Raw genomic sequence first — 25,480 nt, forward strand, 5'->3', positions numbered from 1 at the left:
TAGCATCTGAGATGGAAGGGAGCAGCAGAGTATTTTTTTTAGAGAGGAGGTGTTTCCACGAAGAAATAGCTTGTCAGGGCTTTACAGGTGTAATTTTATCAATAATTAAAGTGGTTTAGCATCTGAGACGGAGGGGAGAAGCAGAGTATTTTTTGAGAGACGAGGTGTTTTCATGGAAAAATAGCTTGTCACGGCCTTACAGATGTAATTTTATAAATAATTAAAGTGGTTTTATTATCTGAGATGGAGGGGAGCAGCAGAGTGTTTTTTTAGAGAAGAGGTGTTTTCATGGAGAAATAGCTTGACAGGGCTTTACAGGTGCAATTTTATCAATAATAAAGTGGTTTAGCATCTGAGACGGAGGGGAGCAGAAGAGTATCTTTTGAGAGGAGGTGTTTCCATGGAGAAATAGCTTGCCAGGGCTTTACAGGTGTAATTTTATCAATAATCAAAGTGGTTTAGCATCTGAGAGAGAGGGGAGCAGCAGAGTATTTTTTGAGAGAGGAGTTGTTTCCATGGACAAATAACTTATCAGGGCTTGACAGGTGTAATTTTATCAATAATAAAGTGGTTTAGCATCTGAGATGGAAGGGAGCAGCAGAGTATTTTTTTTTAGAGAGGAGGTGTTTCCACGGAGAAATAGCTTGTCAGGGCTTTAAAGGCGTAATTTTATCAATAATTAAAGTGGTTTAGCATCTGAGACGGAGGGGAGCAGCAGAGTATTTTTTGAGAGACAAGGTGTTTTCATGGAAAAATAGCTTGTCACGGCTTTACAGATGTTATTTTATAAATAATTAAAGTGGTTTTATTATCTGAGAGGGAGGGGAGCAGCAGAGTGTATTTTTTAGAGAAGAGGTGTTACCATGGAGAAATAGCTTGCCAGGGCTTTACAGGTGTAATTATATCAATAATCAAAGTGGTTTAGCATCTGAGACAAAGGGGAGCAGTAGAGCATTTTTTGAGAGAGGAGGTGTTTCCATGGAGAAATAGCTTATCAGGGCTTTACAGGTGTAATTTTATCAATAATAAAGTGGTTTAGCATCTGAGATGGAAGGGAGCAGCAGAGTATTTTTTTTTAGAGAGGAGGTGTTTCCACGAAGAAATAGCTTGTCAGGGCTTTACAGGTGTAATTTTTTTAATAATTAAAGTGGTTTAGCATCTGAGACGGAGGGGAGCAGCAGAGTATTTTTTGAGAGACGAGGTATTTTCATGGAAAAATAGCTTATCAGGGCTTTACAGGTGTAATTATATCAATAATTAAAGGGGTTTAGCATCTGAGACAAAGGGGAGCAGCAGAGTATTTTTTGAGAGACGAGGTGCTTCCATGGAGAAATAGCTTATCAGGGATTTACAGGTGTAATTTTATCAATAATAAAGTGGTTTAGCATCTGAGATGGAAGGGAGCAGCAGAGTACTTTTTTTTAGAGAGGAGGTGTTTCCACGGAGAAATAGCTTGTCAGGGCTTTACAGGTGTAATTTTATCAATAATTAAAGTGGTTTAGCATCTGAGACGGAGGGGAGCAGCAGAGTTTTTTTTGAGAGACGAGGTGTTTTCATGGAAAAATAGCTTATCAGGGCTTTACAGGTGTAATTATATCAATAATTAAAGTGGTTTAGCATCTGAGACAAAGGGGAGCAGCAGAGTATTTTTTGAGAGACGAGGTGTTTCCATGGAGAAATAGCTTATCAGGGCTTTACAGGTGTAATTTTATCAATAATAAAGTGGTTTAGCATCTGAGATGGAAGGGAGCAGCAGAGTATTTTTTTTTTGAGAGGAGGTGTTTCCACGGATAAATAGCTTGTCAAGGCTTTACAGGTGTAATTTTATCAATAATTAAAGTGGTTTAGCATCTGAGACGGAGGGGAGCAGCAGAGTATTTTTTGAGAGACGAGGTGTTTTCATGGAAAAATAGCTTATCAGGGCTTTACAGGTGTAATTATATCAATAATTAAAGGGGTTTAGAATCTGAGACAAAGGGGAGCAGCAGAGTATTTTTTGAGAGACGAGGTGTTTCCATGGAGAAATAGCTTATCAGGGCTTTACAGGTGTAACTTTATCAATAATAAAGTGGTTTAGCATCTGAGATGGAAGGGAGCAGCAGAGTATTTTTTTTAGAGAGGAGGTGTTTCCATGGAGAAATAGCTTGTCAGGGCTTTACAGGTGTAATTATAACAATAATTAAAGGGGTTTAGCATCTGAGACAAAGGGGAGCAGCAGAGTATTTTTTGAGAGACGAGGTGCTTCCATGGAGAAATAGCTTATCAGGGCTTTACAGGTGTAATTTTATCAATAATAAAGTGGTTTAGCATCTGAGATGGAAGGGAGCAGCAGAGTACTTTTTTTAGAGAGGAGGTGTTTCCACGGAGAAATAGCTTGTCAGGGCTTTACAGGTGTAATTTTATCAATAATTAAAGTGGTTTAGCATCTGAGATGGAGGGGAGCAGTAGAGTATTTTTTGAGAGACGAGGTGTTTTCATGGAAAAATAGCTTATCAGGGCTTTACAGGTGTAATTATATCAATAATTAAAGGGATTTAGCATCTGAGACAAAGGGGAGCAGCAGAGTATTTTTTTGAGAGACGAGGTGTTTCCATGGATAAATAGCTTATCAGGGCTTTACAGGTGTAATTTTATCAATAATAAAGTGGTTTAGCATCTGAGATGGAAGGGAGCAGCAGAGTACTTTTTTTAGAGAGGAGGTGTTTCCACGGAGAAATAGCTTGTCAGGGCTTTACAGGTGTAATTTTACCAATAATTAAAGTGGTTTAGCATCTGAGACGGAGGGGAGCAGCAGAGTATTTTTTTAGAGACGAGGTGTTTTCATGGAAAAATAGCTTATCAGGGCTTTACAGGTGTAATTATATCAATAATTAAAGAAGTTTAGCATCTGAGACAAAGGGGAGCAGCAGAGTATTTTTTGAGAGACGAGGTGTTTCCATGGAGAAATAGCTTATCAGGGCTTTACAGGTGTAATTTTATCAATAATAAAGTGGTTTAGCATCTGAGATGGAAGGGAGCAGCAGAGTACTTTTTTTAGAGAGGAGGTGTTTCCACGGAGAAATAGCTTGTCAGGGCTTTACAGGTGTAATTTTATCAATAATTAAAGTGGTTTAGCATCTGAGACGGAGGGGAGCAGCAGAGTATTTTTTGAGAGACGAGGTGTTTTCATGGAAAAATAGCTTATCAGGGCTTTACAGGTGTAATTATATCAATAATTAAAGGGGTTTAGCATCTGAGACAAAGGGGAGCAGCAGAGTATTTTTTGAGAGACGAGGTGTTTCCATGGAGAAATAGCTTATCAGGGCTTTACAGGTGTAATTTTATCAATAATAAAGGGGTTTAGCATCTGAGATGGAAGGGAGAAGCAGAGAACTTTTTTTAGAGAGGAGGTGTTTCCACGGAGAAATAGCTTGTCAAGGCTTTACAGGTGTAATTTTATCAATAATTAATGTGGTTTAGCATCTGAGATGGAGGGGAGCAGTAGAGTATTTTTTGAGAGACGAGGTGTTTTCATGGAAAAATAGCTTATCAGGGCTTTACAGGTGTAATTATATCAATAATTAAAGGGGTTTAGCATCTGAGACAAAGGGGAGCAGCAGAGTATTTTTTGAGAGACGAGGTGTTTCCATGGATAAATAGCTTATCAGGGCTTTACAGGTGTAATTTTATCAATAATAAAGTGGTTTAGCATCTGAGACGGAGGGGAGCAGCAGAGTATTTTTTGAGAGACGAGGTGTTTTCATGGAAAAATAGCTTGTCACGGCTTTACAGATGTTATTTTATAAATAATTAAAGTGGTTTTATTATCTGAGATGGAGGGGAGCAGCAGAGTGTTTTTTTAGAGAAGAGGTGTTTTCATGGAGAAATAGCTTGTCAGGGCCTTATAGGTGCAATTTTATCAATAATAAAGTGGTTTAGCATCTGAGACGGAGGGGAGCAGAAGAGTATCTTTTGAGAGGAGGTGTTTCCATGGAGAAATAGCTTGCCAGGGCTTTACAGGTGTAATTATATCAATAATCAAAGTGGTTTAGCATCTGAGATGGAGGGGAGCAGCAGAGTGTTTTTTGAGAGAAGAGGTGTTTCCATGGAGAAATAGCTTGTCAGGGCCTTATAGGTGTAATTTTTATCAATAATTAAAGTGGTTTATCATCTGAGACGGAGGGGAGCAGCAGAGTGTTTTTTGAGAGAGGAGGTGTTTCCATGGAGAAATAGCCTGTCAGGGCTATACAGGTGTGATTTTAATAATAATTGAGGTGGTTTAGCATATGAGATGGAGGGGAGCAGCAGAGTGTTTTTTTTAGAGAGGAGGAGTTTCCATGGAGAAATAGCTTGTGAGGGCTTTAGGGGGTAATTTTATCAATAATTAAACTGGTTTAGCATCTGAGATGGAGGGGAGCAGCAGAGTATTTTTTTAGAGAGGAGGTGTTTCCATGGAGGAATAGCTTCTCAGGGCTTTACAGGTGTAATTTTATATATAATTAAAGTGGTTTAGCATCTGAGATGGAGGGGAGCAGCAGAGTATTTTTTTAGGGAGGAGGTGTTTCCATGGAAAATAGCTTGTCAGGGCTTTACAGGTGTAATTTTATCAATAATTAAAGTGGTTTTATTATCTGAGATGGAAGGGAGCAGCAGAGTGTTTTTTGAGAGAAGAGGTGTTTCCATGGAGAAATAGGTTGTCAGGGCTTTACAGGTTTAATTTTATCAATAATTAAAGTGGTTTAGCATCTGAGACAAAGGGGAGCAGCAGAGTATTTTTTGAGAGAGGAGGAGTTTCCATGGAGAAATAGCTTATCAGGGCTTTACAGGTGTAATTTTATCAATAATAAAGTTGTTTAGAATCTGAGATGGACGGGAGCAGCAGAGTATTTTTTTTAGAGAGGAGGTGTTTCCACGGAGAAATAGCTTGTCAGGGCTTTACAGGTGTAATTTTATCAATAATTAAAGTGGTTTAGCATCTGAGACGGAGGGGAGCACAAGAGTACTTTTTGAGAGACGAGGTGTTTTAATTGAAAAATAGCTTGTCACGGCTTTACAGATGTTATTTTATAAATAATTAAAGTGGTTTTATTATCTGAGATGGAGGGGAGCAGCAGAGTGTTTTTTTAGAGAAGAGGTGTTTTCATGGAGAAATAGCTTGACAGGGCTTTACAGGTGAAAATTAATCAATAATAAAGTGATTTAGCATCTGAGACGGAGGGGAGCAGAAGAGTATCTTTTGAGAGGAGGTGTTTCCATGGAGAAATAGCTTGCCAGGGCTTTACAGGTGTAATTATATCAATAATCAAAGTGGTTTAGCATCTGAGAGAGAGGGGAGCAGCAGAGTATTTTTTGAGAGAGGAGGTGTTTCAATGGAGAAATAGCCTGTCAGGGCTATACAGGTGTGATTTTAATAATAATTGAGGTGGTTTAGCATCTGAGATGGAGGGGAGCAGCAGAGTGTTTTTTTTTAGAGAGGAGGAGTGTCCATGGAGAAATAGCTTTTCAGGGCTTTAGGGGGTAATTTTATCAATAATTAAAATGGTTTAGCATCTGAGATGGAAGGGAGCAGCAGAGTATTTTTTTAGAGAGGAGGTGTTTCCATGGAGGAATAGCTTCTCAGGGCTTTACAGGTGTAATTTTATAGATAATTAAAGTGGTTTAGCATCTGAGATGGAGGGGAGCAGCAGAGTATTTTCTTAGGGAGGAGGTGTTTCCATGGAAAAATACCTTGTCAGGGCTTTACAGGTGTAATTTTCTCAATAATTAAAGTGGTTTTATTATCTGAGATGGAAGGGAGCAGCAGAGTATTTTTTGAGAGAAGAGGTGTTTCCATGGAGAAATACCTTATCAGGGCTTTACAGGTGTAATTTTATCAATAATAAAGTGGTTTAGCATCTGAGATGGAAGGGAGCAGCAGAGTATTTTTTTTAGAGAGTAGGTGTTTCCACGGAGAAATAGCTTGTCAGTGCTTTACAGGTGTAATTTTATCAATAATTAAAGTGGTTTAGCATCTGAGACGGAGGGGAGCAGCAGAGTATTTTTTGAGAGACAAGGTGTTTTCATGGAAAAATAGCTTGTCACGGCTTTACAGATGTTATTTTATAAATAATTAAAGTGGTTTTATTATCTGAGATGGAGGGGAGCAGCAGAGTGTTTTTTGAGAGAGGAGGTGTTTCCATGAACAAATAACTTATCAGGGCTTTACAGGTGTAATTTTATCAATAATAAAGTGGTTTAGCTTCTGAGATGGAAGGGAGCAGCAGAGTATTTTTTTTAGAGAGGAGGTGTTTCCACGGAGAAATAGCTTGACAGGGCTTTACAGGTGCAATTTTATCAATAATAAAGTGGTTTAGCATCTGAGACGGAGGGGAGCAGAAGAGTATCTTTTGAGAGGAGGTGTTTCCATGGAGAAATAGCTTGCCAGGGCTTTACAGGTGTAATTTTATCAATAATCAAAGTGGTTTAGCATCTGAGAGAGAGGGGAGCAGCAGAGTATTTTTTGAGAGAGGAGGTGTTTCCATGGACAAATAACTTATCAGGGCTTTACAGGTGTAATTTTATCAATAATAAAGTGGTTTAGCATCTGAGATGGAAGGGAGCAGCAGAGTATTTTTTTTTTAGAGAGGAGGTGTTTCCACGGAGAAATAGCTTGTCAGGGCTTTACAGGTGTAATTATATCAATAATTAAAGGGGTTTAGCATCTGAGACAAAGGGGAGCAGCAGAGTATTATTTGAGAGACGAGGTGTTTCCATGGATAAATAGCTTATCAGGGCTTTACAGGTGTAATTTTATCAATAATAAAGTGGTTTAGCATCTGAGACGGAGGGGAGCAGAAGAGTATTTTTTGAGAGACGAGGTGTTTTCATGGAAAAATAGCTTGTCACGGCTTTACAGATGTAATTTTATAAATAATTAAAGTGGTTTTATTATCTGAGATGGAGGGGAGCAGCAGAGTGTTTTTTTAGAGAAGAGGTGTTTTCATGGAGAAATAGCTTGACAGGGCCTTACAGGTGCAATTTTATAAATAATAAAGTGATTTAGAATCTGAGACGGAGGGGAGCAGAAGAGTATCTTTTGAGAGGAGGTGTTTCCATGGAGAAATAGCTTGCCAGGGCTTTACAGGTGTAATTATATCAATAATAAAAGTGGTTTAGCATCTGAGAGGGAGGGGAGCAGCAGAGTGTTTTTTGAGAGAGGAGGTGTTTCCATGGAGAAATAGCATGTCAGGGCCTTATAGGTGTAATTTTTATCAATAATTAAAGTGGTTTAACATCTGAGAAGGAGGGGAGCAGCAGAGTGTTTTTTGAGAGAGGAGGTGTTTCCATGGAGAAATAGCGTGTCAGGGCTATACAGGTGTTATTTTAATAATAATTGAGGTGGTTTAGCATATGAGATGGAGGGGAGCAGCAGAGTGTTTTTTTTAGAGAGGAGGTGTTTCCATGGAGGAATAGCTTCTCAGGGCTTTACAGGTTTAATTTTATAGATAATTAAAGTGGTTTAGCATCTGAGATGGAGGGGAGCAGCAGAGTATTTTTTTAGGGAGGAGGTGTTTCCATGGAAAATAGCTTGTCAGGGCTTTACAGGTGTAATTTTATCAATAATTAAAGTGGTTTTATTATCTGAGATGGAAGGGAGCAGCAGAGTGTTTTTTGAGAGAAGAGGTGTTTCCATGGAGAAATAGGTTGTCAGGGCTTTACAGGTTTAATTTTATCAATAATTCAAGTGGTTTAGCATCTGAGACAAAGGGGAGTAGCAGAGTATTTTTTGAGAGAGGAGGTGTTTCCATGGAGAAATAGCTTATCAGGGCTTTACAGGTGTAATTTTATCAATAATAAAGTGGTTTATTATCTGAGATGGAAGGGAGCAGCAGAGTATTTTTTTTAGAGAGGAGGTGTTTCCACGGAGAAATAGCTTGTCAGGGCTTTACAGGTGTAATTTTATCAATAATTAAAGTGGTTTAGCATCTGAGACGGAGGGGAGCACCAGAGTACTTTTTGAGAGACGAGGTGTTTTAATTGAAAAATAGCTTGTCACGGCTTTACAGATGTAATTTTATAAATAATTAAAGTGGTTTTATTATCTGAGATGGAGGGGAGCAGCAGAGTGTTTTTTTAGAGAAGAGGTGTTTTCATGGAGAAATAGCTTGACAGGGCTTTACAGGTGCATTTTTATCAATAATAAAGTGTTTTAGCATCTGAGACGGAGGGGAGCAGAAGAGTATCTTTTGAGAGGAGGTGTTTCCATGGAGAAATAGCTTGCCAGGGCTTTACAGGTGTAATTATATCAATAATCAAAGTGGTTTAGCATCTGAGAGAGAGGGGAGCAGCAGAGTATTTTTTGAGAGAGGAGGTGTTTCAATGGAGAAATAGCCTGTCAGGGCTATACAGGTGTGATTTTAATAATAATTGAGGTGGTTTAGCATCTGAGATGGAGGGGAGCAGCAGAGTGTTTTTTTTTAGAGAGGAGGAGTTTCCATGGAGAAATAGCTTTTCAGGGCTTTAGGGGGTAATTTTATAAATAATTAAATTGGTTTAGCATATGAGAGGGAGGGGCGCAGCAGAGTATTTTTTTAGAGAGGAGGTGTTTCCATGGAGGAATAGCTTCTCAGGGCTTTACAGGTGTTATTTTATAGATAATTTAAGTGGTTTAGCATCTGAGAGGGAGGGGAGCAGCAGAGTATTTTCTTAGGGAGGAGGTGTTTCCATGGAAAAATACCTTGTCAGGGCTTTACAGGTGTAATTTTCTCAATAATTAAAGTGGTTTTATTATCTGAGATGGAAGGGAGCAGCAGAGTGTTTTTTGAGAGAAGAGGTGTTTACATGGAGAAATAGCTTATCAGGGCTTTACAGGTGTAATTTTATCAATAATAAAGTGGTTTAGCATCTGAGATGGAAGGGAGCAGCAGAGTATTTTTTTAGAGAGGAGGTGTTTCCACGGAGAAATAGCTTGTCAGTGCTTTACAGGTGTAATTTTATCAATAATTAAAGTGGTTTAGCATCTGAGACGGAGGGGAGCAGCAGAGTATTTTTTGAGAGACAAGGTGTTTTCATGGAAAAATAGCTTGTCACGGCTTTACAGATGTAATTTTATAAATAATTAAAGTGGTTTTATTATCTGAGATGGAGGGGAGCGGCAGAGTGTTTTTTGAGAGAGGAGGTGTTTCCATGAACAAATAACTTATCAGGGCTTTACAGGTGTAATTTTATCAATAATAAAGTGGTTTAGCATCTGAGATGGAAGGGATCAGCAGAGTATTTTTTTTAGAGAGGAGGTGTTTCCACGGAGAAATAGCTTGACAGGGCTTTACAGGTGCAATTTTATCAATAATAAAGTGGTTTAGCATCTGAGACGGAGGGGAGCAGAAGAGTATCTTTTGAGAGGAGGTGTTTCCATGGAGAAATAGCTAGCCAGGGCTTTACAGGTGTAATTATATCAATAATCAAAGTGGTTTAGCATCTGAGAGAGAGGGGAGCAGCAGAGTATTTTTTGAGAGAGGAGGTGTTTACATGAAAAAATAACTTATCAGGGCTTTACAGGTGTAATTTTATCAATAATAAAGTGGTTTAGCATCTGAGATGGAAGGGAGCAGCAGAGTACTTTTTTTTAGAGAGGAGGTGTTTCCACGAAGAAATAGCTTGTCAGGGCTTTACAGGTGTAATTTTATCAATAATTAAAGTGGTTTAGCATCTGAGACGGAGGGGAGCAGCAGAGTATTTTTTGAGAGACAAGGTGTTTTCATGGAAAAATAGCTTGTCACGGCTTTACAGATGTTATTTTATAAATAATTAAAGTGGTTTTATTATCTGAGATGGAGGGGAGCAGCAGAGTGTTTTCTTAGAGAAGAGGTGTTTTCATGGAGAAATAGCTTGAAAGGGCCTTACAGGTGCAATTTTATCAATAATAAAGTGGTTTAGCATCTGAGACGGAGGGGAGCAGAAGAGTATCTTTTGAGAGGAGGTGTTTCCATGGAGAAATAGCTTGCCAGGGCTTTACAGGTGTAATTATATCAATAATTAAAGTGGTTTAGCATCTGAGACAAAGGGGAGCAGCAGAGTATTTTTTGAGAGAGGAGGTGTTTCCATGGAGAAATAGCTTATCAGGGCTTTACAGGTGTAATTTTATCAATAATAAAGTGGTTTAGCATCTGAGATGGAAGGGAGCAGCAGAGTATTTTTTTTTTAGAGAGGAGGTGTTTCCACGAAGAAATAGCTTGTCAGGGCTTTACAGGTGTAATTATATCAATAATTAAAGTGGTTTAGCATCTGAGACGGAGGGGAGCAGCAGAGTATTTTTTGAGAGACGAGGTGTTTTCATGGAAAAATAGCTTGTCACGGCTTTACAGATGTAATTTATATATAATTAAAGTGGTTTTATTATCTGAGATGGAGGGGAGCAGCAGAGTGTTTTTTTTTAGAGAAGAGGTTTCATGGAGATGTTTCTTTACAGGTGTAATTTTATCAATAATAAAGTGGTTTAGCATCTGAGATGGAAGGGAGCAGCAGAGTATTTTTTTTAGAGAGGAGGTGTTTCCACGAAGAAATAGCTTGTCAGGGCTTTACAGGTGTAATTTTATCAATAATTAAAGTGGTTTAGCATCTGAGACGGAGGGGAGCAGCAGAGTATTTTTTGAGAGACGAGGTGTTTTCATGGAAAAATAGCTTGTCACGGCTTTACAGATGTAATTTATATATAATTAAAGTGGTTTTATTATCTGAGATGGAGGGGAGCAGCAGAGTGTTTTTTTAGAGAGGAGGTGTTTCCATGGAGAAATAGCCTGTCAGGGCTATACATGTGTGATTTTAATAATAATTGAGGTGGTTTAGAATCTAAGATGGAGGGGAGCAGCAGAGCATTTTTTTTTATAGAGGAGGTGTTTCCATGGAGAAATAGCTTGTCAGGGCTTTAGGGGCGTAATTTTATCAATAATTAAAATGGTTTAGCATCTGAGATGGAGGGGAGCAGCAGAGTATTTTTTTTTAGAGAGGAGGTGTTTCCATGGAGAAATAGCTTCTCAGGGCTTTACAGGTGTAATTTTATAAATAATTAAAGTGGTTTTATTATCTGAGATGGAGGGGAGCAGCATTGTTTTTTGAGAGAAGAGGTGTTTCCATGGAGAAATAGGTTGTCAGGGCTTTACAGGTGTAATTTTATCAATAATAAAGTGGTTTAACATCTGAGATGGAAGGGAGCAGCAGAGTATTTTTTTTAGAGAGGAGGTGTTTACATGGAGAAATAGCTTGTCAGGGCTTTAAAGGTGTAATTATATCAATAATCAAAGTGGTTTAGCATCTGAGATGGAGGGGAGCAGCAGGGTGTTTTTTGAAAGAAGAGGTGTTTCCATGGAGAAATAGCTTGTCAGGGCCTTAGAGGTGTAATTCTATCAATAATTAAAGTGGTTTAGCATCTGAGACGGAGGGGAGCAGCAGAGTGTTCCTTGAGAGAGGAGGTGTTTCCACGGAGGAATAGCTTGTCAGGGTCTTACAGGTGTAATTTTATAAATAATTAAAGTGGTTTAGCATCTGAGATGGAGGGGAGCAGCAGAGTGTTTTTTGAGAAAAGAGGTGTTCCCATGGAGAAATAGCTTGTCAGGGCTCTACAGGTGTAATTTTATCAATAATTAAAGTTGTTTAGCATCTGAGATGGAGGGGAGCAGCAGAGTTTTTTTTTTTTTTAGAGGTGGTGTTTCCATGAAGAAATATCTTGTCAGGGCTTTAAAGGTGTAATTATATAAATAATTAAAGTGGTTTAGCATCTGAGATGGAGGGAAGCAGCAGAGTGTTTATTGAGAGAGGAGGTGTTCCCATGGAGAAATAGCTTGTCAGGGCTCTACAGGTGTAATTTTATCAATAATTAAAGTTGTTTAGCATCTGAGATGGAGGGGAGCAGCAGAGTTTTTTTTTTAGAGAGGAGGTGTTTCCATGAAGAAATAGCTTGTCAGGGCTTTACAGGTGTAATTTTATAAATAATTAAAGTTGTTTAGCATCTGAGATGGACGGAAGCAGCAGAGTGTTTCTTGAGAGAGGAGGTGTTTCCATGGAGAAATAGCTTGTAAGGGATTTACATGTGTAATTTTATCAATAATTAAAATGGTTTAGCATCTGAGATGGAGGGGAGCAGCAGAGTGTTTCTTGAGAGAGGAGGTAAAGTAAAAAACGTTATTTGTTGTTTTTCATAGTACTTGCACATTTCAACTAAACCAAAATGAAGAGGTGACAAAAGAAGAAACCTACCTGTAATGAATCTAAACCCTCCGAAGTTACTGAATTCCCCCTAGATCCTGTATCTGTTTGACGCCGCTGAAGTTCCCGCACTGCTTCTGCGTGTTGTTGCTCAATCTCTTTTCGCTTTTCTGCTGCATCACGCATTGCCTGCAATAGAAAATGGATATAAAAACTTTCATAGATGAAAAATAAGAGAAGTACCCATTTAAATTAAATTAGCTTATTATTAAATATTGCTTGAAAGTTTTTTAGCTTCTTAAAAAAAACTTCTTTAACTAAAACAACCATTCAAAAAACAAAATTAGCTTACAGTAGGTATGTACAAAATTACCTAGCATGGACGTAGTAACAAGAAATGTGGCTCCCAATTATTGGTTATTTAATTCTGTCTCCTCGTCTAGAGCGTTCAGAAAGTTGGAGGATAGCTCACTTGATTGTAAATCTTAAGTTCTATATTTATTGTGTCGGGCAAGAATCTATCGGAGAAGTACCAAACATCCGGTAATGCCCTCGGTTACCCTGGTTTCAAAACGTTTCAAAAATGTACCAGAATCTAGAGAGGGGGGCCATTTTGTTGTTTTGATGTGTGTGTTATCAGGCGGAGTGGTGCTGCGGTGACTTGTTAGTAGTACTATTAATGAAAATGCATGATAACATCTTAAGTAGCCAACATATTTATACGAATACAATTTGATTTTCCTCAACGCTGATATCTAAGGATTTCTTAGCTTGCTGATAACAAATCTGACACTAATATTGTGAATTATAGATGTCCAAATCATAACACTCTATATGCATAGCATTTGATTTTCAGCGTGCTGAATTTGAGGGGTTGTTGAAGTTATTTATTCTAAAGATGAGGCTATGAACATAAAACAGTACGAGCGTTCTAAAACAGAATAGGGCACGCGACCTATATTTTTTACAAATGAAATCAGATTTCTACCAGTTCGAATTCAACGACTTTTGAGCATGTTGATTCAAAGAAAGAACTGCAATACAGGAGTCCAGTCCAAAGTATGATAAGTATGAAGTATGATTTTTTTTTTGTGTACAAAAAAAAAAAAAAAAAAAAAAAAAAAAAAAAAAATCGTATTTAAGAATATTTGATGTCACTATTTTTATATATGGAGCAAAATTGGAGTATGAACGTCCTGAAACAAAGCACAGTGTGTAACCTACATGCCTGCAAATGGCTTCCATTTTGGATCGAAATTAGCACTGAGGGATTTGTGAGCTTGCTGACTGTAAACTAGAAGCTATATAAACTATTTGGCTTAATTGTAACACATTAAGCCAAAATAAAATACAGAAGTACATATTTCCACAAATGGTATTTGATCCTAAGTGGAAACCACAAAGGTTCCTCTTATCCAACAACCACTATTACTCATGCCGCTGCCATTTTTATCGTAATTACTCCCATCCTTCCCAACACAGCTGCTCCTGCCGCGATTGCTCCGACCAAGACTAGTCCTAACTTGGCTCGTACAACGGCTATCCCCACCACGCCAACTATTAACACGCTTCTAGTATTTATAAACAATAACTACTATAATTAATAAAATGTAATAATCAAAATCAAAATATACAAAAGCTTCGTCAGTTGAAAAACCCAACCTAAATCAAATTTACCCTAGAATAAGATGAAAAAAAAAAATTTTCATTGAAAGTAAAGTTCGAAAACAAAACTTAAAAGGAGCAAAAATTAGCTTACATAAGGTATAAGTGTTAAAGCGGTCAGGACCACCCAAAATGAAGAAACAAAAGCTAGTACGAACAGAAAGTAAAATAAATAATGAGGCAAAACTTAAAACGAACACAAGAAACTCAAACAAGTAACGAACTCAAACGAACTCAAACAAGTAACGAACTCAAACGAACTCAAACAAGTAAGGTGTTGCCGCTCTCCGAATGGCAAGCTCCATCTGGGCTTTGCCGAAACCAAACATATTTCGAACAATTTTTTCGTTTCCTATTATTAATTAAAATAGAATAAAATCGTTCAAAAGACCTGGAATTCTTTTTTCGACATTATTATTACATTTGAAACAGTCAGTTCAGTTTTAGTAGTCTAATCTGCCCTCATCATTCTTTTTTTTCGTGTAATTCTATTTCTTAAAAATGCGTGAACAATCATGTATTTCTCGAATTATGAAATGTAGTTTATTATCTACATTTTTCACAATAAAAAAGGTATGACGAGACAGAGGATTTTTTTTAAGTTAAATAGGTGGTTGAGTGTCAAAGCATTGCAGCCTTTTTTTATCAGACGCTTTGTTGCCTTCCCTTGGCGGTTGTTGTGAGCAATGTTCATTTTCAAACAGTTCGTGGTAACGAACTGTAAGTAAGGAGCGACCCGGCTCAATAGTAACCGAAATTTAAAAAAAAACGGAGTTTTGATACCAATAGATACATCAAAGGAATCAGATTCTTATGCTGATTTCAAATATATAAGTTTCATCAAGTCTAATCTTACCCATTAAAAGTTAAGTACCTGAGAAAATTTGCCTTATTTTTGTAAAAAGGGGGAAACAACCCCTAAGAGTCACATAAATTTATTAAAAATCACACCGTCAGATTCAGCGTTTCAGATAACTCTATTATAGAAGTTTCAAGCTCCTATCTGTAAAAATGTGGAATTTTGTATTTTTGCCAGAAGAAAGATCACGAATGCGTGTTTATTTGTTTGTTTTTTTCCCCAGGGGTGATCGTATCGATCTAGTAGTCCTAGAATATTGTGAGAGCGCTCATTCGAATAGAAATTAAAAGTTCTAGTATCCTTTTTAAGTGACCAAGGAATTGGAGGGCAACGTGGCCCCCTCCTACGCTCATTTTTCTCTCGAAGTCATCCAATCAAAATTTTGAGATAGCCATTTTGTTCACCATAGTCGAAAATCTAATAAATGTGTCTTTGAGGATAACTTAATGCCTAACAGTTCCCGGGGGAAGGGGTGCAAGTTATGAACTTTGCCCATTGTTTACATATAATATGGGTTAATAGGAAGTATACAGACGATTTCAGGACGCATTTTTTTCTGGTGGGGGGGGGGTCGGTAGTGGGGGATCCTTCTATGGAGGATATTTTCTTGGGGGAAGGGACATTTCTATGAAGGGGGAGCCGGATTTCCCAGCATTATTTAAGAAAAAACGTTCAGAAATTAGATTTAAGAAAAACAAAGCTTTTTCAACTGAAAGTAAGGAGCAATATTAAAACTTAAAACGAACAGAAATTATTACGTATATGAAGGGGTTCGCATTCCTAATCAATACCTCGCTCTTTACGCTTACGTTTGTCTTAGTACTTTCAAAAGAGCTATCTATTCTAATTAACCGGCCTTTGTGATTCAGGGATTTGTGATTTGAACAAAATTCGAACTTTAGCGTAAAGAGTGATGTATTGACTAGGGGGGCGAACTCTCTTATACAGGTAATAAAAACATACGAATATAGAAGTTAATTACGTAAGTTAAATCGTAAGTTACGTCAGAACAAAATTTCGGAAAAGCCATTTAGCCAAAAAAAAGTAAAATTAATATGCAAATTTCGTTTTAATTATTCATGTATTGTGAGTCAAATTCAAACCTGCATTAGTTGAAACACGTTCAGAAATTAAATATTTTTTTTAACTGAAAGTAAGGAGCGACATTAAAACTTAAAACGAACAGAAATTATTCCGTATATGAAAGGAGCGGCCTCCTCCTATACGCCTCGCTCTTTACGCTAAAGTTTGACTCTGTCTCATAACATTATTTTTTAAAACAACAAAACACTTTTTCATTGTTGATTATGTGAAGCGGAAATTTCCGAAAATTTCCGAAAATTTATTAGTGAAGTTTTAGTGATGGAAATTTATTAATGAAAAAGTTGTCTTTTTTAGTTCAGTCTTAATTAAAGTTTTGCCGGTTTTTATAATTTCAATTCACTTTTAGTATAAATTTACAGCTCTAATCCAAAACAAAAACGAACCAAATACTTGCCCCAATGAAGATTTTTTTTTCCAGTGGGCCATATTAAACTTAGCAACCGAAGCGAAATCTGCCTCTCACTAGACCTAGCTTAACTCCTTCAAAGTTCAATAAATTTATTTAGTTCATTCCTTTATAGCAAAAGCAGATCAATATATCTTCTACGTGTCTCAAGTTTCCAATTTTTGTTTGTGGTATCTTTTTAGTTTATTTTTCCCTACGAGGGGTGGATTCCCTGAGGTCTTTTAAATAATGTTTGTCACGCGCTTCCAAAAAGAGTTTTAGGTAAGATTCTGTTTCTGGATACTGCGGGAAAGTAAATTTCGGCAACCTTGTAAACAAACAAAAATGTTTTAATACAAAATGGCCGTTTAACCAATAGTCCTATTGGTACAGTTAACAAATGACTCTGTTGTCCAAGCGATTAGACGGGGTTAAGTTTTGTTTTCGAAATAGCTTTATCAAGAAAAACGCCGTTCTCTTAACCCAAAACAAATATTAATAATTACAAATAAAAAATTTAATAAACACAAAAAATTAAAAAAGGAAATAACAATAAATGTTCTGTGAATTAAAATCAAACAGAAAACTAATAAATAAAAAATAAAAAATAACAAACTTCATATTTAACTCAAAAGATAAAAATGATTTTCAGAGATAACAATCGATACCAACAAAATAAAAGCATATGGAGCTACCCCCCCAAGCTAAACAATCGGTAACACCAGGATTTGATCCCCCGTCTGTAAGGAATTCGATTGCGAGTCTTACAAAATCTTTTTGAAAGATCGAAATAAAATTTTAGCTACAAATGGTTCGCTTAGTTGCAAATTAAAATATCTCAGCAAATAATAACTAAGAAAAGAGACAAAAAAGAGCCACGATACGTTTGGTCTGAGGTGCCTGGTACATCTGGCCCTTTAAAGAAATCGAAAATGTATTGTCAATATTATTTTTACAGCCAGTAAGATGTAGTAAGCGTTGAAAAATGTATCTTTAAGTTGCACAATGTCAACTTTTCAAGTCAATCAGATGAATTGAATCTGAATAATTGTGCTATTCAAAGCCTAACCACACACTTTCCAAAATCCCTTTTAATTGTGACTTAGATCAGCCTTCCGCTACTATAGTTTCATTTGGGACATCCCCGTCGGAGAATGGAGAAAAGGGCAAGAGACCTGTGCCCTACAACGTGGATCATACCCGGCAAATCAGCTAGGTGCCGAGTTGGGTTGAACAACCCTTGTCTCTTTCTAAGTAAGTAATTATTTTAGCCATCAGGTGAAAATTAATTTGAACAAATGGTGATTAGGCCTACTACGTTTTTTGTAAAATGTAATAAAATAAAATAAAATTTGAAAAAAAAGGTTTTTCAATTGAAGACGAAAACTAGGTGATGGTGATTGTCTATGCCAGGAATTTAAAATTTTTTCCATCTATGCAGTTTGGGAAGAATTTAAAAGCATTATAGCAAAAATATAAAGACAGCTATACCAACAATACCTAATTATAAATAAGATGAGCCATTTGTTATTACTGTCTTTGTGCAATTTGTGTTACTAGTTAACATTCTCTTTAGAAGAATGTCCTATCTTTTTGTGTTTAATTTATAGTAATCTAATCGTTTCCTGCTTCCTCTTGGTTGTTGCTGTCAGTTCTAATTATGAGTTAAAATTAACCTTACAAAATAACCCCCCTTGTGAATTAGTTTTGATGAATTTTCTCACCCCTCATCATCATCAATAATTGTAATTTTGAAAATTAAGTTTTATACCGCGTTTAAACATCGTGTTTCACAAACCAACCAAGCGTAAGAAAACAGCGTTACAGCGCAAGAAAACAGCGTTTCCAATTGGCTAATTCAGTTGGGATTCTGTCCGTAGAACGCCAAATGGAGCAAGTCTAGATTTGACGTTTTCAAACAGTTTGTGGTAACGAACAGTAAGTAAGGAGCGACCCGACTCAATAGTAACCGAAACTCTAAAAAACAAAATTTTTATACTAATAGATACATCAACAGAAACAGATTATTATGCTATTTTAAATATATAAGTTTCATTAAGTTCAATCTTACCTATCAAAAGTTACGCGCCTGAGAAAATTTGGCTGATTTTTGAAAAAAGGGGGAAACCCCCTAAAAGTTATAGAACCTTAATGAAAATAACACCATCATATCCAACGTATCAGAGAACCCTACTGTAGAGGTCTCAAGCTCCTATCTACAAAAATGTGGAATTTTGCATTTTTTGCCAGAAGAAAGATCACGGGTGCGTGTTTATTTTTATTTTTTTTTTTTTATTTTTTTTTTTTTTCAAGGGGTGATCGTATCGACCCAGTGGTCCTAGAATATCGTGGGAGGGCTCATTGGATCGAAAATTGAAAGTCTAGTGCCATTTTTAAGTGATAAAAAAAATGGAGGGCAACTAGGTCCCTCCCACGCGCATTTTTTTCCCAAAGTCACCAGATCAAAATTTTGAGATAGCCATTTTGTTCAGCATGGTCGAAAATATTATAACTATATCTTTTAGGATGATTTAATCCCTTAAAGCCCCCAGGGGGAGGGCTGAAAGATATGAACTTTACCCAATGTTAACATATAGTATTGGTTATTGGGAAGTATACAAACATTTTCAGGGGAAATTTTTTCTGGTAGTGGGGGTGGGTGTGGGTCGTGGGTTATATGGGAGAATCTTTTCATGAAAGAAGTTTTCATGGGGGAAGGGGCAATGCTATGAAGGGGGCGCCGGATTTTCCATCATTATTTTAAAAAAATCAGAAATTAAATATAAAAAAACAAGTTTTTCAACTGAAAGTAAGGGGAGGTGAAAGTAAGGGTGGTATTGACTAAGGGGAGAACCCCCTCATATACGTAACAACATATACGTAAAAAAAACAATAAAAAACAAACAAGCGATACGGCTGAGTAGTAATCGAAACTTTTAAAAACGGAATTTTGATGTCAATAAATATATCAAAAGAATGGGCTTATAATGCTGATTCTAAATATATAAATTTTATTAAGCTTAGTATTATTCATCAAAGGCTACGAGCCTGAGAAAATTTACCTGATTTTTTAAAGAGGGAAGAAACATCCCCTACAAGTGAAAGAATTTTAATGAAAATCACACCGTCAGATTCAGCGTATCAGAAAACCTTATTACATAGGTTTCAAACTCATATCTCCAAAAATCTGCAACTATATCTGCAACGTATTTTTTGCCAGAAGAAAAATATAAGAATATAGAAGTTCGTTACGTAAGTTAATTTGTAAATTACGTCAGAACCAAATTTAGAGACAGCTATTTAGCAAAAGAAGTGTAAAAATTTTATGCAAATTTTGTTTACTTATTCAATGACGGTGAGCCAAAATAAAAGCTGCATTAACTAAAAAACGATCAAAAATTAAATACAAAAAAACAAGTTTTTTAAACTGAAAGTAAGGAGCGACATTAAAACTTAAGACGAACAGAAATTATTCCGTATATGAAAGGGGCTGTCCCCTCCTCAACGCCTCGCTCTTTACGCTAAAGTTGGATTTTCACATAACTCTATTTTTGTTAAACAATAAAAAACTCTAGCGTAAAGAGCGAGGCGTTGAGGAAGGGACAGCCCCTTTCATATACGGAATAATTTCTGTTCGTTTTAAGTTTTAATGTTGCTCCTTACTTTCAGTTTAAAAATCTTGTTTTTTTTTAAAGGCTGCAAAATTGGGGGGTTTGGGGGGCGGCAGCCCCACCCCCCCCCACTGTACCTCCTAATCCCTGTACGTTTTAAGGTTTGAACTTGTGACTCAGCCTCTTTATCTATTTAGAAAACATAGTTTTGTTTCAAATAATGAAAACAAAAGGAATGTAAAGAAAGTGGAGAAAGCATTAAAATATGAACTAAGGAGGTGTGAGGTAGAGGCCATGGATAAAATTGCCGAGGATCTGGAAGATGCAACTAGATGACATAATAGTAAAATATTGTTCTGGCATGTTAATAAATTGAGAGGGAGTAGGCAATCCAAACTCGGCCCAGTAAAAGATAGGAATGGGGCCGTAATTAGCTACAAGGAAAAAACTCAAGAAAGATGGGCCAAAAATTTTGAGAATTTGCCTAACCGAGATAGAGTTGAATGAAAAGATACAGAGGAAAATGAAAAAGTTTGTGATACCTTGGATGTGAAGAAAAATTTGTTTTATGAGGAAGAATTAGCGGCAGTGCTAAAAGGACTAAAAAATAATAAGGCTCCAGGTGCTGATAGTGTGGTAAATAAGTTTCTTGAATATGGTGGCTTTGAGGTTAGAAATAAGTTACTGAAGATTATGAATATGATTTTTGAAAAAGGAGAAGTACCTAACGATTTTAGGAAAACCTAAATTAAACCACTTTATAAGAAAGGTGACAAAAGTGATTGTGTTAATTATCGAAGGATTAGTCTGGTCTCTGTAGGTAGTAAATTACTTAGTAATATGATAATTTTTAGACAGAGAGATACTGTTGACAAAGTTCTAAGATAAGAACAGTACAGCTTTAGAAAAGAGGGAGGATGGTTGGGCCATAATTTCTTTCTGAGGTTAGTAATGGAAAAATGCCTGAGTTTTCAAACACCATTGGTCCTCAGCTTTATAGATTATGAGCAAGCGTTCGATTCTGTTGATAGATGAGCTTTAGTAAAGGTTTTATCCATGTATGGTATACCAGATAAATACATTAAAGTGGTCAACGATATATACGAGAAAAACTTTGCTGCGGTAAAGGTAGGAAAGGAGGTTCGTATGTGTTATCTTATTAAATCAGAAGCTAAGCAAGGTTGTGTCCTATCCCCCTTCATATAAATTAATTGGACGGGCTTTGTTTTAAGGAGCACAGGAAAGGTAATGGGAGACCACGGAATCCATTGCAGAGGAAAAAGTCTCCTGGACTTAGATTATGCTTATGATTTTAGCATCCTAGATGAAAGTGTGAGCAAAATGAATGAAATTTTAAAGGTTTTGCGAGTTCAGGGTGCTAGAATAGGTTTGAAAATAAATGTTAAGAAGACTAAGTCACTAAGGCTAGGAATAAGTAAAGATGAAAAGGTGAAGCTGGGTAACGAAAAGATTGATCAGGTGGACAGCTTCACTTACCTTGGTAGTATTACTATTAAAGATGGTTAGAGCAGTGAAGATGTCTAAAGTAGAATAGCCAAGGCTCAGGGTGTATTTTCACAGTTAAAAAAAGTTTGGAAGAATAAGAAGATAAGTCTGCAAACCAAGATAAGAATATTAGAAGCTACAGTGATGAGAGTGGTCAAATATGGCTCTGAAGCATATGCGCTCCGAAAAGCGGATGAAGATTTGCTAGATGTTTTCCAGAGAAACTGCTTAAGGATTGTTGTGGGTACCCGGCTGACAGACCTTATTTCAAACAATAGGCTATACGAAAAATAGGTTTCGAGATCGACTTTTAGAGCTATACTGAAAGGACGGTTGAGAGGGCTAGAGCACGCTGCCTGAGTATTGGTTGACATATAGCCGGAGGCTGCCCTTTTCAACACTTCGTCTAAGACTGCGCAGAAAGCAAGCTGTTCTTGCTTGGGATGGTAAAATGCCTTAAATAACGATTGAAAGGACATGGATATTTCTTGGAAGGGTGTAAAAAGGGAGGCGTTGAATAGATTGGGATGGAGGAGGAGCGTACGTAGCTGTGTTGGACTCAGGCGGCTAGGTGCTGCGGTGAGTTGTTGTTAGTAGTAGTAGTAGTAGTAGTATGTATGAATAATATAAGTCACACTATGCGAACCAAGTACTAATGGTGGATTAGCTTTAAAAATCCCTTATTTCATAACTATCCTCAGAAATTGTGACATGTCAGTTGTAAAATTGAAAACTTTTCTGTTGATAGTGAGAAAATTAATTTTTCTTTCAAGAAAAATGGGTTTGTTTTGATCTGATGAGTTAAAGATGTGTAACCAGAGATGATGCTGAGAAAAAAGGGACTAGTAGGAATTAATACACATAGCAGCTAGGGGTGTAATTTGCTATGGGGCAGGAGGAGCAACTGCCCCCTCCAGACCCATGTTTGTCCCCAAGACCTCAATTTTCCCCCTCCCCTCAAGATGAAATTTAGTTTCTGCAAAAATACTTGTCCAAATTAAGATAAGCCGGCATAATTCAAGCATACAGAGAAACAGGTCAGTTTTCTTTAGTATATCTTTACTTTTATGGTTATATATGACTCATTTTTCAGTTCTCACTGTTATTTTCATCAGATTTAGGAAAACTGGTTCCAACTTTGGACCCCCCCCCCTCCGTCAGGATTTTGACGAAATTACGCCACTGATAGCAGCATGTCACTGAAATGTGGCTGCATTACAAATTAGACCTATCTTCCAAACTTTCTCCCAACTTTTTTCAACTGTTGAAAAACATCATGGGGTTTGGCTATTCCACTTTCAACATCTTCAATGCAACCACCGTCCTTACTAATAATACTATCTAGGTAAGTGAAGGTGTCCACTTGATCGATTTTCTCATTACCAAACGTCACCTTTCACCTCCCCTCTATCCTAATCTTTGCGACTTAGTCTTCTTGACACCAATTTTCAAGATTATTCTTGTACCCCGAACTCGCAAAACCTATAAAAGCTTATTCATTTTGCTAACATTTTCATCTAGGGTGCTTAAATCTTCAGCATAATCTGATTCTAAGCGAGTTTTATTTCCCCATTTGATTCTGTGTTCTCCCATTGCCTTTGCTCTACTCCTTAGGACAAAGTCCATTAGTCCTTCGGACCCCCTCAGTTTTGCGGTTTTTCTAGCAGCAGGCGCCAAATTTAAATAGAAAAATGTCGTGAAATGGCACCAAAAGTAGCTAAGAGCACATGGCTCCAAAGAGCTTCAGAAGTTGTAGTTTTCCTTTGAAGCTCTAGCTCTTTTTAGGTTTCAACAAATTTTTATGGTTGATTTTTTTTTCGGACAAAAAGCGTTGTCAAATTGAACTAATTATTTTTGCATATTTATTTCTAGCTTCAACGTGGCAACATTGACGAATACATGGTAGCCTACTGTCCTTCATAATTTGGAGCAACCAAAAAAATCCTAAAGAAAAGCGTGGTTTTTGTATTAATATACCTAAGATGATTTCGATGAGTCCATAGGGCAGAAAATATTTTTATTTTGATGGCCTTGGTACTTTGATTTTTTTTTTTTTTTAATTTTTTGTTGATTTTTTAACATGCATCGTTTTTAGCATACAGGTACCAAGTGATAACATTTCTTGTCTTTGAATCCCGCTTCTTGGTTGTTTATCTTTGCTTTCCTTTCTAAATATTTCTTTCGTATTTCCTGAGTTTAATTCAACCTTGTGGCCTAAAATTTTTCGCAACGCATATTATTTACAAATGTTTTAAATCATATTATATCAATTAGCTTATGCAACTATGTAGTCTATTTTCATTTTTTCTTTGATCCGATTTACATTGTACCTATCATGTGGCGCGAAAATGGTTAGCTATTTTTGTTGTTAAGGCTTGACTCTGGAGGAAGGAGAATGTGAGAATGTGATTCACCTTCACACCTTACAACACACTTACAAACTCGGTTTGCCAAGACATTTTACTTTAGCATTAGTGAAGTAGCCTTCTTCATTATTTAATCTTCATCGCCTGTTGGTAAATCTTTTAAAAACTGGAAAAGCCGTCCTAGAGGCCAAAAAAAAAAAAAAAAAAAAAAATGGTGATCAATGGTTGAGAACTATACGGAACCGCATGCAGGTTTCCACAACTTTGGCCAGTTCTCGGACAGTGAGTGGTTGCACTATCTTGAAGCTGCTGCTCTGGATCATACCTAATACAAAGCTTCTATTGGTGAAATTAAGGGATGCCGAGCCCGGTGAAGCGACTTTCAATTCCGATAAAAAGTAAAACTAAGCGCACGCTTTAATACAGCATTAGTGAAGAAGGCTTATTTCGGATTCAATCTGGAACGTTTCTTCATCACTTCTTGCTATTCCGACTTGAGTTTCAGCGTATAAGCGTTAAAACAAGAAATATTTCGGATTTTTTTTGTGGCATTAGTTAAGTTGGCTTGTGGACTAGTTTATGCTCGATGTCCATCGATCGCTCCCAGTTATGATAGTTTGTATAGAAGAATGTGTTTCAGCATACTTCAATATAGCATAGTGACCTAGTTGTGTTTTGGTTGCAATCCTCATCGTTTAATGGTGACCTGGCATTATGAAGGCCTGAATTTAAGTATTTGAGTACTAGGGCTAGGGGAGAAGTCTTTAATCAAGCTTTAGATAATTTATAAAGAAGGTGACTTATTTATCCAATCCTCAACATTTGTGGAAAGCTCCAGTTATGAATGCTGAAGTTTCTGTGTTTATTTTGGAGGAAGGAGAATTCATTTCACGCACCTTAGTGTAGCCTATTGATCATGTCTATTGGTCACTTTGGGTTGTAAATGTTTGAGTTGAATTGCTTAAGCAAGGACACCTTAGCCTAAAATTAGTAGGGCAGATTTATTAAGTGTCAAATCGAAGATTTATTAAGTGTCAAGTTTGATGTTTATGTGTTCGATCAAGCACGGTATTCTTTATGCTATACTTCAGCATAGCATAATATACTTCAGTATAGTATAGCATATATACTATTTTAACCTCAGCGTCTTCTGATCACTTCAGGTTATGAAGGCTTGAGCTTAATTGTTCAAGTGTTAGAGCAAGGAGACTATGCTTCAGGACACTTAGGTGAAGCTTTAGTCAAGTTGACTAGTTTACTATTCAATCCACAATGTTTGTTGTTCACTTTGGGTTATTAATCCTTACTTTCTAACTCAACCAAGTGCTTGGATAAGAAGGAATCGGAATATATCTGTTTTGCTACTAAATGACTTTTGCAATTTAAAGTGTTTGATTACTTCCATCACCATTATTCGTATTATCACCGTATTATTCCAACGACCTTTTTTATTTGTAATCGTCCATACGTGCATTGATCCGTGCTTAAAATTGAAGGAGTAAAGAAAATAACATGGTGAAAATAGCTATGGCATGGCGGAGAGGGGGCTAACGCCTTAGACAAAATCAATGCATTATCATACAATGATGATGCAATGAGGATAATCAGTTGCACAATTACAGCTAATGTACATAAGATACACATATAACGTATGCTGCGCATAATATATATAATTAATCGTGGCCTGATCCAATATCCACATCTCGCTGTTTCCCTCTATCATTATAAAGGTGCTGAATATTATCATAATTTTTTAACCCTTAGCTTTTAATTAGTACTGAAATTTAATAACTCCTCTCTAGGTTACGACACCTTTCAAACGAAA

The 25,480-nt window shown here is 36.8% G+C and overlaps 1 protein-coding gene across 1 annotated transcript in view; it reads right to left on the bottom strand.

Annotated features, from left to right (window-relative positions):
* Positions 1-25,480, bottom strand: part of Rbp (RIMS binding protein) — a 439,820-nt gene that overhangs the window by 235,921 nt on the left and 178,419 nt on the right. The window contains exon 7 of the mRNA XM_089098234.1: positions 12,211-12,348. Within this exon, the coding sequence (XP_088954360.1) occupies positions 12,211-12,348 (138 nt within the window). The remainder of the gene's footprint in view (positions 1-12,210; positions 12,349-25,480) is intronic.

Source organism: Artemia sp. Qi Xiang Cuo, chromosome 12 (assembly GCF_049724085.1).
Source record: "Artemia sp. Qi Xiang Cuo chromosome 12, ASM4972408v1, whole genome shotgun sequence".
In the NCBI taxonomy this organism is placed as follows: Eukaryota; Metazoa; Arthropoda; class Branchiopoda; order Anostraca; family Artemiidae; genus Artemia; species Artemia sp. Qi Xiang Cuo.